The 13,568-nt window shown below is 37.7% G+C and overlaps 1 protein-coding gene across 1 annotated transcript; it reads right to left on the reverse strand.

Annotated features, from left to right (window-relative positions):
• Positions 1–1,888: 1,888 nt before the first annotated feature.
• C1H13orf42 (chromosome 1 C13orf42 homolog) lies at positions 1,889–6,053 on the reverse strand. Its single transcript, XM_026691177.2, has 3 exons — positions 5,344–6,053; positions 4,419–4,563; positions 1,889–2,806 (listed from the first exon to the last, which is right to left on the reverse strand). The coding sequence occupies exons 1-3, from the start codon at positions 5,788–5,790 to the stop codon at positions 2,562–2,564; spliced, it is 837 nt and encodes a 278-aa protein (XP_026546962.2). The 5' UTR covers positions 5,791–6,053; the 3' UTR covers positions 1,889–2,561.
• Positions 6,054–13,568: the final 7,515 nt, after the last annotated feature.

Consider the following 13,568-nt stretch of genomic DNA (forward strand, 5'->3'; position numbering starts at 1 on the left):
TAGGGAGCATTTTGCTATCTTGACGCCGATACTGATTCTGTCTGCCTTTGGAGAGATTATGTGGATGAAAAATCCTCATTTTGTAAGAACAATCTCAATAGGTTTGGAAATTTCCAAAACTGTTCAACATCTTGGCATCTTGAACTTGATGGCACAAAACAAATGATTGCGGGGCTCATGGGTGTTAATTTGCAGGATCCAGAATTTGAAGGTGAGAAAATAATGAATGGAGATCCTTTGTCCATCCTTTGTTTTGTATGCTATACTTAATTGTTTATTTCTAGTTTGTTTTCTTTCAAGAAGGTGAAAAGTATGGCACTGTAAATTTCTCTTGGGTCATTTTTTTCCTTGAAATCAAATTATCAATTATCTTTTGGGAAATCTATATACGGCTTTGTTCCTACAGCAAATGGGACATCTGGGTATAGCTTCTATAAAACACCAGGGAACAATGCTGATCTTAATATTAATAGTGTTGCTGGTGGGTGGGTGGGTATGTGGGTGTGAGTGAGTGAGTGATTGTATCATTCGGCAATTGCAGTTTTCCTGAACTGATCATTTGTAAGAGCACGAAATTTAAGCTTAGTACAAGTTTTACAAAATAAAAAAATAAACTAACAAACCAACTACAATTCTACTTGGCTACAACCATAATCTACTTAGATTAGGAACTTCTAACTACTGGGCACTCACATTATCAATTAGTTTTTAAATCTACTTCCATTTTAAAAAGAGCAGCAGGTAGGCAAGGAAAAAAAATGGTAGAGCTCTTTGATTGGATACTGGCCTGTTTAATGTTTTTTTTTAATATCTTAATGTAGTGGGGACATTAAGACTGGATTCCCAGGAGCAAATGAAGTTCCCATAGGACACAGGAATATGGCCTCCGAAATCCAGCATATTGGTGGGAAGTTTTTTGGCTGCAATACATTTAAGCTCTTTTAATAGTTAAAGAAAATGCTACAATAAAGTGCCGGTGCCATTTTAATAATAGGAGGGGAGAAAGAATACAAAAGAAGAGTAGCGAACTAAAGGTTCAGAGTGGCAGGAGGCATTGAGAACAAAGGTAGAAAAAGTGTCCCAATATCCTTCAGCACCAATCCTGCGGGTTTTTAGGAACGTGATCAAAACCTGGTTCTTCCCACAGACCCTGGACTAGAATAGGATTACCAAGTAATCATTGGGTTTAAATTTCATTGTATTAAATGCTCCCTCTACAGCTTTAGGTAGATACATTGGATATCTCTGCAGTTTCTTTCTGGAGGTGAATGTTCTTCCTTGGCCTTTTCCTTTGGATTGGCCTGTGATCCCTTCTACTTGGCTGGTATCATGGGAATATCTCCGAGGGTCACGAATGTAAGCTGTGTTCTCTTGAACTAGAAACAACTGAAATATGGAACCAAACTTAGTATAAATGGATCTTTACAACAAGGAGGAGCGTACAAGAATATGTAGGTACCACTTAGGTTCTGCACACAGAAGTTGGGTACATGTAGTGTTTAGGACTGATTTTCCTTCTCAGCCTGGTCAGCTTTTGAATGCAATACGTGTTTTTATTGCTTTTTACTCTGTAAATTAAGAAAACCATTTGGTAGGTGAGCAGTTTTAGAAATCTGCTAGAAATCTCCCCGACCCCCCAGAACCTCAACAGTTTGGGCAACAGCCCAGCTCACTGTATGTTTTTCATTCTATATATTGTCTTCTGAGGGAAATGAAAATTGGCCTCTAAGTACTTTAAATGTGGACACTGAGTACAAGAATCACGTTCTTCTTTGGTTTCTGTTTCTTACCTTCCACGTGCTGTATAAATAATGAATGCTGTGGTTTTTAGGTATTCTCCTTGAGAGATAGAGCATGGCATCCAGATAATAAATGAGGGCAATTGTTTAAAATCAAAATATTTTAAAGGCTTTATTTTTTATTTAGAAGAGCCACTTTTTAAATTAGAAACATAAATTCTGGATGCACATTCCTAGATTATGTGTTAACCTGAGTCCAGCATAGCAAACAAAGAACAATTTTAAAAATTAATGTAGAAACAATATTCACCAAAGTTGCATGACATGGAGGTGTATTATAATCTAATCTGTCACAGAGTAACACAAAATGTCTCCTGGCGATCGTGGCATTCATGCTACCATTTTCTATATGGTACGGATAAGCAACATTTGATATGCTATGGGGAGGGAAGAAGAACTGAATAAGATAATTTTCAGTGTGCATAATGTTGCAGCTTATCTAGTTACTAAATGAACATATTTTCTGGATTCACACAATATACTGAATTATAAACTAATCAGGTTGAACAACCCGCTATGCCATCAGGTTTAATCTAGTTAAGTTTACTAATTTGTTTGAATACATTTATAAGGCCTTTACTTAAGTGTGTTGTGTTCACACAACTACAAAGGGGCCCCAGTGTAGGCAGAATGTAAAGTCAAGTCCTGTCAGCTGTATACATCCAATAATTGCTACTGCTAATTTATTGCATAAAAATATCCCAACCACCTGCTTCTGAAGAAGGACTCTCAGTCTGCGTATGCACAGTAAGGATTTCCAGGTCAGTGCTGTTCTTTGAGGCATGTTTTGGGTTTAAATTTCATTGTATTAAATGCTCCCTCTACAGCTTTAGGGAGATACATTGGATATCTCTGCAGTTTCTTTCTGGAGGTGAATGTTCTTCCTTGGCCTTTTCCTTTGGATTGGCCTGTGATCCCTTCTACTTGGCTGGTATCTTGGGAATATCTCCGAGGGTCACGAAGGATCCAGTTGGAATGTAAGCTGTGTTCTCTTGAACTAGAAACAACTGAAATATGGAACCAAACTTAGTATAAATGGATCTTTACAACAAGGATGACGGTACAAGAATATGTAGGTGCCACTTAGGTTCTGCACACAGAAGTTCAGTATTTCTTGGCAAGAGATTTAAAAAACCTGCTGCTAATAAAACAAGGCTACAAGGATCAATGATCTGAGTCAATAGAAAACTGCTTTCCATTTTTCTGAACTAGGGATAGGCTAACTAGCTCACAGAATCCAACTCCCTCAGTGTGCTCTATGTTCCCCAAAGAAATCCAGAATTGGCAAACTTAAATTTAGTAATAACAGGACTGAATGATTGTTTGTAAAGATGTCAAAGTAAGAATAAAAATGAGTATGCCAATCCTCATTGAGGCAAAAAAAAATATTCATTTCCAACTTTAAATCATTTGCAGCTCCCAAATCCATAGCATTCTAAATACCACATAAATAACACATAAAGTGGATTTATCAGGGATGATATGATAGAAGCCACAAATAAATAAATCTGAAATCCTGTGTACTAAAAGAAACAAAGGACCATACATTGGCAAGCCTACACCTTTGGTAGACCATACTATAGCTTTTTTATGGGTCACTTCAACTGGAATAGTCTGTCTTTTATCAGCATTAAAGTGCTAGGATGGGACAGCACCCATTTAATTATTCTCCTCTGTGCATCTAACTGGATACAGAAAGTTGTCCTAGAATTCCTTATGCATTCAAAAACCAAGAATCTGGAACAGGGTTAGAGAGAAGAGGAAGAAGAAAAGATGCACTATTCCAAAAACATCTAACCAAATACTACAACATCAATAGGTAATAGACATGTCATACTAATTATTTATTAAGTCAATCAGTATATTATCCATCAACCTTCTAAGCAAAAATATGGAAAACCCATCCCTGAATGTTTTTGTTTGGAAGAACAGAGATGGAACTTTGTCCAGTTTCCAGCAGAAATGTAAGTATACTACTTTTGAGGAAAACTTTGATGTATCTATTATTTACTCTCATAACTATATGTTGTGTTTTATATAAATCTAGGATGATGCACCAGTTGAGGCCTTTTCTGGGCTGAGTAGCCCTGGAAGCATTCTCATCACTACGCATTTAAGCCAGAGTTCCCCAAGCTTTCTGGGTTGGTGGCCCAGGATGGGGAGTGAGTGACAGGGGCCTTTACATGCATATAAGCATGTTAAAACAGGGGCGCATGCATGTGTGCGATGCAAACAGGGTGGCGATGGTAGCTCCTGCCCAGCGCTCACAGTGATGGTAACTGCCCATGGTGACACTGGCACAAGTGGGGGAATGCATGGGCATACATGTGCATGTAGTGGCCAGCCAGTCATGCAACCCAGTAGCCAACAGGCAATGGCCCAGTAGTGGGCTGTGGCCCACAGATGGGGACTCCTGATTTAAGCTACTGTAATAAGACTTACATGAGGCTGCCCCTGAAGACAACTCCCAAACTATTGCTAGTACAAAATTCAGCAGGCAAGGTATCAGTGGATTAGAGCTATGATGGTCATTTAACGTTATGAAAATTCAAAACGGATGGATGCTATTCTGTGTTTATTCAAATGTTATTAATACTATTGAGACACATATGGACTTACTATCAAAATCTATGTCAACATGTGGATGATCCCTCACAACTTTGTGTTGTCTTTCTGCCTCCAGTTTTGCAATAATTGAGTCAAAATAAGCGATTGCTTCAGTCACATCTGAACTGAGTTGTGAGCCATTTCTGTCTGCTGAGATCTGGATGGTGTGACAATGGTTTAATTAGAACAAACAAGCATAATAATTGCAACCCTCCCTCCAACTTTCAAGGATACAAAATGTAGCTCTTTCAGAAAACCGCTCTTAACAAATAAGTTGCTAAGAATTTTTTTTCCTGACTTATCTTAGGCTCCATTTAAAGTAGCTATTATACTGTTTTTTGAAATATATGTAGATTATTTTTAATGTGGTATGTCTCTGAGATGTGCATATATAGGCAGATATGCAAAAAATATACCATATTCCAGGTATGTGTGCATACCAAATAATAATATTGAACTAATCTTGATACAATCATTATTGGCCTTATGATTCTTTTGGATCCAGGCCAATCTCAGCTTATAACTACTGTAGCAGGAAAAAAGCAAGCAAATGAGAAAAAACAGTTAGCTAAAAATATTCAGAAGAAACCAAATTTGGCTTTCCAGGAAGCCAAATTTCCAAGAAGCCAAATTTGATCAAAATAATGTTGAATCTTGGCTTTCCTTTTACTGAAGTAGGCCTTCAGGTATTTTGGAATTCTACTCCATGAGTCACATTTAGCAAAACAAGAAATGAAAAAAAAACTACTCTTCAGAATATCTGCCAAAAATGGAGTGTGACACTAAAGGTGATTACAAAACATAAACTCATCACATTCCCAAACTCGTTGTTCATCTCCCACATCTTCCCATGCAAGTTTATTTCATTCTTATTCCAATACTCCAAAGAGAGTGGTTATAACATATTCTATGTAAACGTGGGAGTAACATATCCTACCTTAGAAGTCAATTTGGGAGGAGGAGGGGGTTGGGTTTTTGTTGTTGCTGAAGATTTTGCAGGCAAAGGGCAAATTCCAGGCACTCTGCCCAAGGCTTTCAAATCCTTGACACCCTCAAGGTATTTTTTCCTCAGAGCTAACAAATCTTGTAAATATTGCAAACAGTCTTGTGTCTTTGAGTACATCCATGTCTTTTCTTCTTTCAGCTGAAGGCAGGCAACTGAATTAAGGCTGGTGGTACTTTTGCTTTTTTTCAGAGGTTCAATGAATATATGATCCTCATCTCTGAGAGCATACATAGAGGTGCTACGGATCAAACGAACCGCAGAGCCATCATAAGCTGGGATCCCATCAGATAAACTACTCCTGCTGGAGTTGGGATGAAATAGGGAGTGTATTTTCCTGAACATAGCGTAGTTCCTTTTTTCAACTATTCCATCTAACATTCAATCTCACTCCAGTTTGTCTTCTAATGGACATTTCTTGCCAATACAGAAAAAGGTTCCATGTGTTGATTATGAATGGTATCAGCCTTTCTTCTGTTTCAGACTTCTTTTGGCCCATCTCTTCATTTCTTTTCCAAACTTTGTCAAAGATGAAGAAATGCAATGTCATCAGTCTTATCTTTATGAAACCTGCACTTCGGTTCACCTAAAGGTTGCAGTAGCTCTTATTTGCTTCTTTGTGCTGACCATGGTGCTGAAATAGACTATTATTTATAATGAAAAACATTTAGCGATTCTGAGTAATGTCAGAAGGCTACATAAAAGACGCTAACCCACTAGTATCCAGTACATTTCTAATCAATATTAGATAATATCCTGCAGAGGTTGGCAGCTAGAAGGGATTTTGTTTTCTCTGCTATGGCAACCGAAGCATGGTTACCGCTATCTGATACCACGCATGAGTGTTGAGAATAAAGCAGGCTAAGATCCATTACACTGAGCATGGAAGACTGGCCTTCAAATAAAACATATCTAATAATGTAAGATGACTGTAGGCACAGTTAATCTAGTGGTGTACTTGATAGATTATATATATATATATATATATATATATATATATATATATATATATATATATATATATATATATAGGATCTTTGTTATGGGGCTAAGATCAGTATCTAGGAACGTTGATGAGTCTCATTCATCATCTTCAGGCTTGCTTCTTCGGCTCTGTGCAGAAGAAGCAAGCTGAGTGTGAATGAGACTCTCACTGAGAATCTTCGCGGGAAATAAAAGATCCACATCAAACCCGAGAACCTCAGAAAACAAATATATATATATATATATATATATATATATATATATATATATATATATATATATATATATATATATATATATATATATTGATTGGGAGACTGAATATTCAGATGTCCATCCTAAACCCAAAGTCCAAGAACTCTCTATTATTTTGGCTTCTGAGAGTTCCCTGAGATCTTTGGTTAAGCATACATTGAGCTGTATTGTTTGGGGAGGGCTAATGAAACATCAAATAGTCTTTCTCCCCTTCGACAGGTAATCCTCAACTTATGACTACAGCTGGCACCAGAATCTTGGTCATTGAGTGAAGACGCCCATGTAACTGCTTCGCTCAACAGCTACAATCCAGGCACTCCCAGCTGTGGTCATGAAGCAATCTCCCAAGCCACTAAGCAGAGAGGGAAAGACCTGCCTGCTTAGCTCCGTGCACAGAAAGGACCTGCTCCAGCATGCTGCAGGAATGGAGCTTGGATTCTTGTGGTGAGAGCTCTGTTTCTCCACCCCCACCTATGGAGTTCAGCTCCTCTCAGTAGGCGCCTCTTTCAGCCAGCCCCCAGACAAAAGAGTCCTCTTGGCAAGTAGCAGCAGCTTGCAGTTTTGCCTGCCAGTTTGCCCATTGTCTTTCTGATGAAGCTGTCAGAAAATATTGCAAATGGGTAAGGACGGGAGACCACCAGGACAGCACTATCGATTAGGTAGTCAGAATAATAAAATGTCTCCCAGAGGAAGGCAGCAGCAAACCACTAGGTTCAATTATCAAGAAAACTATGTGGGAATATACCTGAAGGCCCTAGGATTCTGATTCAATTTTCAGAAAACTTCTTTTAATATTAAAAAAAACACCCTGAAAATATAATTACAATGCTTGTCCTCTGAATCTAACGCACAAAACCACATGGGTTGGTTGCATTATCTTATCAATCTCCCTGTCACCCAGTCTATACTATGGTCCACCTGCAAATACCCCAGTGAGTGCTTGAATGATACAGTTCTTATGTCCAACCTGGAAAAATGTGGTATTCATCCTTCCATAATCTTCTGCCTTTGAAACCCAACTGAACTGCAGCCTAGAGGATGGGGGCAAAGAAGAGAAGAGCAGTAGGAAAGAAGTAATGTCCTGCAGGATTGCTTACCAAGAATCTGTCCTACTGTTCCTCAAACATCACCGTTTTAAGATGTGCGGACTTTGGCTCCCAGAATTCCCCAGACAGCATACTGCCTGGGAAATCTTAGGTGCTAAATCCATATATCTTAAAGTTATCAAGTTTGACAAACACTGATCTATTTAGAAAGCACCATCACTACAATACAGTATCATAATCTGCTTTACTGCTGAAACTGTTGCAGGAAGATCAAAAGCAACATCATTTGAACTTGCCATCTCCATGTGTCACTTTGATTTTTGAGACATCCATACAAAAGCCAGAATAAAATGGGTGCATACTGTATTTGGGGAAATTCTGATTCTCTTTGCTCCGAGTTCTAACTGTTCTGAAAACACAGCTGCTGCCATCTTGTGGTGTTTTAAAGACGTTTTAGCAAACGGTAGTTTTACATGACACAGCCATTATTAATACACATGCATAGAAAGAGATATAAGATCTTGGATGTGTGGTTTACTGAGTTTTTTTTTATTCCAAATTATTAGTTTGAAATTTTACTTTTTTCCACTTTGAATGTTGGAAGTTCAGGAACTGACATTGCTTCAACACTGCAGTTTTATTGTAAAGATATCAGATTAGCAACTCATAGGTTCCGAGTACTGTCGTTCTTTGCTTTGTATAAATAAATCCCAGATAATGATAGCTCAAATGTAAGTGCATACTTGCATATTAGTAGATGGGCAATGTGTTTGAAAAAAGAAAAAAACCCATGTGTCTATACACCTATTGGTCTAAGTCAGGAGTGTCGAACTCGATTTCATTGAGGGCCACATCGGGGGGGCGGGGGAGCATGGCCAGCTCAATGTCACTCATGTCGGGGGTGCCTGTGGTGGCCTGAGCACCCTGCCAGCAAAAACGGAGCTCCATTTTCTCTGGCAGAGGGACCGCGGGCCAGTCCGCTGTTTCCAGGGCGACCGACCCCAAGGGCCAGATCTAAGCACCCCATGGGCCCACTTCACCCACGGGCCTTGAGTTTGACACCTAAGTGATATAGGAATTTCTCAGACATGATGAAAAGCAATAGAATTGTATTCTCCGTTCCTTCTGAGTTTTCTCTTCTTGCCAAAAGTGGATACCGCAAAGCTTAGGCCACACATACAAGAGCCTGTAGACAGGCATTCCATAGTTATCTAAGACTATGGTTGCATACAAAGTCCATGATGGACCAAGTGCCCCAGAAATTCATGAAAGCTGACTTCTCTCCAGGAATCACACACATCCACAATTAATCCAGCTCAATTTACCTGGGTGTACTTGGTGGTTCTCTGTGCTACAGTGAGCAGACACCAGAAGCCTGTGCTTTAATTAGAACAGGATTAATACAAGCTGACTGCCTCTCTGTGTGTAAATAGGGCACTAGGGGACAGAAAGTACTAAGCACTTTAAATGTCTCCTTGCATAATGTTAAAAGCTACCAAAAAATGGATGACCTTTGTGTAAGCAAAAGAATTAAGGGGCAATTGTGAAGTCATTTGGTACCACTGAACTTAATCTCTCTAGCTATGCAGAGCAACCATTGCTAATTATAACTTGGTACTATAGCTGTCCCAGAGCCAGGCTGCTCCTGAAGAATTTTCTGTTTGGTGGGCTCAGAATTAAACTGAAGGATGGCTAGTCTCTGGGTGTAATGTATTAACAAGGGATTAGGAAAAAAAACCTAATACAAGGCTTATTCAGTCCTTAATGCTCAATGGGTGACTTCAGATGGAATCATAATGTTTCTGACAAATCTATTTATCAAGAAAGTTGAGGCTCCTGGACGAACATGGCATATAAATCTAAGAAACTATAGGACGGTTGTAAAATGTACAGTCTCAGTTGCATGGATTCCTTTGGATATGCAACTTTTCAAGGATTAAAGGGAACATCTAGTATTTGATGGAAACTATACTCCAAAAATTAAGAAGGAGCTAGGACAGAAGCTCCATTCCATTCCATTCCATTCAAGTGAAACCAAAATTAAAATCATAACTTTTTAATAGAATATTGGTCTCACATTTGAGGGGAAAATGCTTGCATTTTAAATGGGAAGCGACTGTGTCACCAAAAGTGCTGGCATAACATTCACCTTCAGTGCATGCATTGGTTGTCTGCCACTGGTCACTTCCACTTTCTGATCTGGAGTCACCTGTCACATCCATCCTGTAGCCTAGTTTTTACATAGTACTTGAAGAGCAGATTATAGAGAAACAGATTACAGAAGTAACTTCCTGACTGTCAACCTGTAGTGTAGGCTGCCATGTGACATGGCAATTTCTCCTTCACTGAAGTACTTCAGACAAAAGCTAGATGATCATCTGCCAGAAATGCTCTATGGCTCCTGAGGAGCAGAAGATTGGAGCAGATTACTTCTATGATCCCTTTCAGATCAATGAGTCTATTAATATTGTTATCAACTACTGTAGTCCAGACCAGCTTATATTTCTATTGTTCTGGAAGGCTTGCGATGAGACCAGTGTTGAGTAACAATTTAAGATTATACCACGTCTATAAGATTATTAAGAGCTACAACAACCAAAAAGGAAATTGTAGAGTTTTTAAATATGAAAATTACAAGCGCAAAGATACAAACCAATACAAAACTATAAAAAGGAATACAAATTGGTGCACCAAATAAAAAATAGAAAAGAAAATATATACTAAAGAAAAGAAATGTATAAGGAAATGACTTCCCTCTTCATCACAAGTATAAACAATTTTAGTAATTTATCCCTTCTCTTAAAATGCAACAAAATGTATTACTTTTACTATTATTTTTACCTATCTTGATCATTAAGTCCCTTCAAATAATGTCCTGGAACTTTATTTCTTTTCATTTTTTTTCTTTGTCTTAGCTAGTAAAATTCTTCAAAGTTTTAAGAACCTTCTTTTGAAATCCAATATAGGAAAATTATCTAGGTCACTCTCTTGGGTTATTTCTATATCATTTTTAATTGTTAAAACATCAGCTGGTTTCTTTTGTATGTTCAGGTAGCATCTTTTTTTTAGATATCATTCTTGTAACCTGTCATTTTTAAATCCACTTTCAGATCAGTCTCAAGATTGTCAGGTAAAATTTGTTCCTCTCCCATAACATCTTTTAACACAGCCTAATTATAGAAGCAAACACTCTTAACTTCTGAGTCCACAGTTCAAAAATCCTTCAATATGTCCATTTTTAAAATATTTTGCTTCATTCTATATTAGTAAGGGTTGAAAGGTTCTGCTTTATTTATACTTTTTGGTTTTTTTCTGGTCCCTTTAGTGTCAAAGTCTCAATTTTCAAGGTCTCATCCTATCACATTTTTTTTCAGTTCAAAACTATTCCCATAGGAAAGATTCTTACCATTAATTCCAAACTCTTATTTTAAATCATCTGGAACCTTAGTTCACTTTTAACTTTCCAAAATCAAAATTCTAATTACCCTTTTGCTGTTTATTATTATTTTTTAAAAATGTGTATTTAAGACTTTTGCTAAGAATTGAACTAAACTCCCCCAATGTTTTCAGTCTTGTTGATTCAAAGTCTTCTAATATCTAAAAAAGCAGTTGACAAGCAATTTCCAAAAGTAACTAAAAAAGGAAGTGTGTGAACCTAGTGTCCTTAAAGGCAGTGACCAAGGTTTGAGCAGGATGGCCATTTCCTTGTCTCCCAGAGCTCTAAACCCATTGGATTCAAGAGCAACTGTCTGGACTACTTGATATCAAGGCCCCCTTAAATCAAGTCACTAAACCTTCCTTGTTTGTAGAGGAATTACAATTTGTTGGCTCTTCGTTCCCAGGACTCATCAGCTCCCCCTTTAGCTAAGCTATCCTCAATTCACAATTTCTTCTTTGGAAGTGAACAAAAATGTTTCTTGTTGGTCAATGGAAATTCCTGTCAAACAGACAACAAATGGTCAAAATCGGAGCGTCCTATCAAATCCAGTACCTGTCAATAGTGGTGTTCCCCAAGGCAGTGTTCTAGGACCAACTCTCTTCATACTCTACATAAACGACCTCTGTGATCATATTAAGAGCAATTGCGTTCTCTTCGCTGATGATGTAAAGCTGTTCAATACCACAGACAATACTGCTACCCTACAAAAAGATCTTGACTATGTATCCGAATGGTCAAACAAATGGCAACTTCAAATCTCAACAAATAAATGCTCTGTCTTACATATTGGCAAAAAAATCAGAAAATAAAATACAAGCTGAATAGTCAAGATCTTGTTGATGACCCAAGCTCTGTAAAGGACCTTGGAATACTCACCTCTAATGATCTAAGTGCTAGAGCACACTGCAACTACATAGCCAAAAAGGCATTAAGAGTTGTTAACCTAATCCTACGTAGCTTTTCTCTGGTAATATCACACTACTAACCAGAGCATACAAAACATTTGCTAGACCAATACTCGAATACAGTTCATCAGTCTGGAATCCACACTACGTATCTGATATTAGCACAATTGAGAAAGTCCAGAAATATTTCACAAGAAGAGTTCTCCACTCCTCTACTCGCTGTAGAATACCTTATGCCACCAGACTTGAAATTCTAGAACTAGAAAACCTTGAATTACGCCGTCTTCGGTCTGACTTAAGCATGGTATACAAAATCATACATTGCAATGTCCTACCTGTCAATGAATACTTCAGCTTCAACCATAACAACACAAGAGCACACAATAGATACAAACTCAAAGTAAACCGCACCAAACTTGATTGCAGGAAATACGACTTCAGCAATAGAGTGGTCAATGTCTGGAATACTCTACCCGACTCTGTAGTTTCTTCCCCAAACCCCAAAAACTTTAACCTTAGACTGTCTACTATTGACCTCACCCCTTTCCTAAGAGGTCTGTAGGGGCGTGCATAAGCGCACCAACGTGCCTACCGTCCCTGTCCTATTGTTTCTCCTATTCTTTTATTTTTCTTATATGTAGCCATTTCATGTATTCACAACTATGTATACATTTATACTTATTATCTTGTAAACAATTGGCAAATCAAATAAATAAATAAATAAATAAATAAAATTGTGGAGAATAGCATCAGAGGAAAAAGTTCTTGAAAAAGTATTTAGTTAAATATTCCTTTACCAACATTTGACCATTTTCCACTCTTTTAATTTACAGCAATACACACACATACTGTATTTTTCAGACAGAAATCTAAAACCTGACCATCTACATTTTATTGATTGGTTGATTTTATTTTATGATTTTTTTTCTAAAAGTTATTTGATTATGTATCATTTGCACTTTTTTTTCCAAACTGCAAAAAATGGGGGGGGGGTTGTGGTGTGGAGGAAACCCCAACAACTAACAACAATGAAAACAAAACTTTCATAAGATTACATGATGCTGAGAAAAGAGAGTAGGCCTGTGATGTATCATCCCTTACTCACAAGAAGACAGGTGGGTTAGGTTTTGGTTTTTTTTAGTTTTTCAGCTCCAAATTTGTGTTCGTTTCCTTTGCCACTGATCTCCAAGAAAACCAAAGAGCTGATTTAGTGATTCTTATATTTAAAAATCACAAGAATACTGGGCATTTGTTGGGAGAAGCTGGTCCAGTTCATTGGATTATCCTAACTACATCTTCCTGCTCCCCCTCCTTATAGCTAATGCATAGATTTGGGTATTTGATTTCCATCTGAACAGCAATGGCATTTTTGTGCTATTATCTGCTATCTGTAGTGTTTCTAATTTTAATTATCCATCTTCCCACTTTTAAAAGTCTAAGGCCATTCTACAAATTTATCCTGTAGTACATTATAGTAACTTAATATCACAGTTTTAAGCCAGGTCTCATAAACAAATGCTAGGTCCTAGG

This window comes from Notechis scutatus, chromosome 1 (assembly GCF_049901735.1).
Source record: "Notechis scutatus isolate UNSWTSFEM ecotype Mainland chromosome 1, rNotScu1.2, whole genome shotgun sequence".
Lineage (NCBI taxonomy): Eukaryota > Metazoa > Chordata > Lepidosauria > Squamata > Elapidae > Notechis > Notechis scutatus.

Coding starts and splice junctions, on each gene's coding strand:
- C1H13orf42 (XM_026691177.2), bottom strand. CDS start 5,790: ATGTTAGATGGAATAGTTGAAAAAAGGAACTACGCTATGTTCAGGAAA. Junction 4,564..5,343: donor CTCCCAAATTGACTTCTAAG/GTAGGATATGTT, acceptor CACACCATCCAG/ATCTCAGCAGACAGAAATGG. Junction 2,807..4,418: donor TGTTGACATAGATTTTGATA/GTAAGTCCATAT, acceptor TCCATATTTCAG/TTGTTTCTAGTTCAAGAGAA.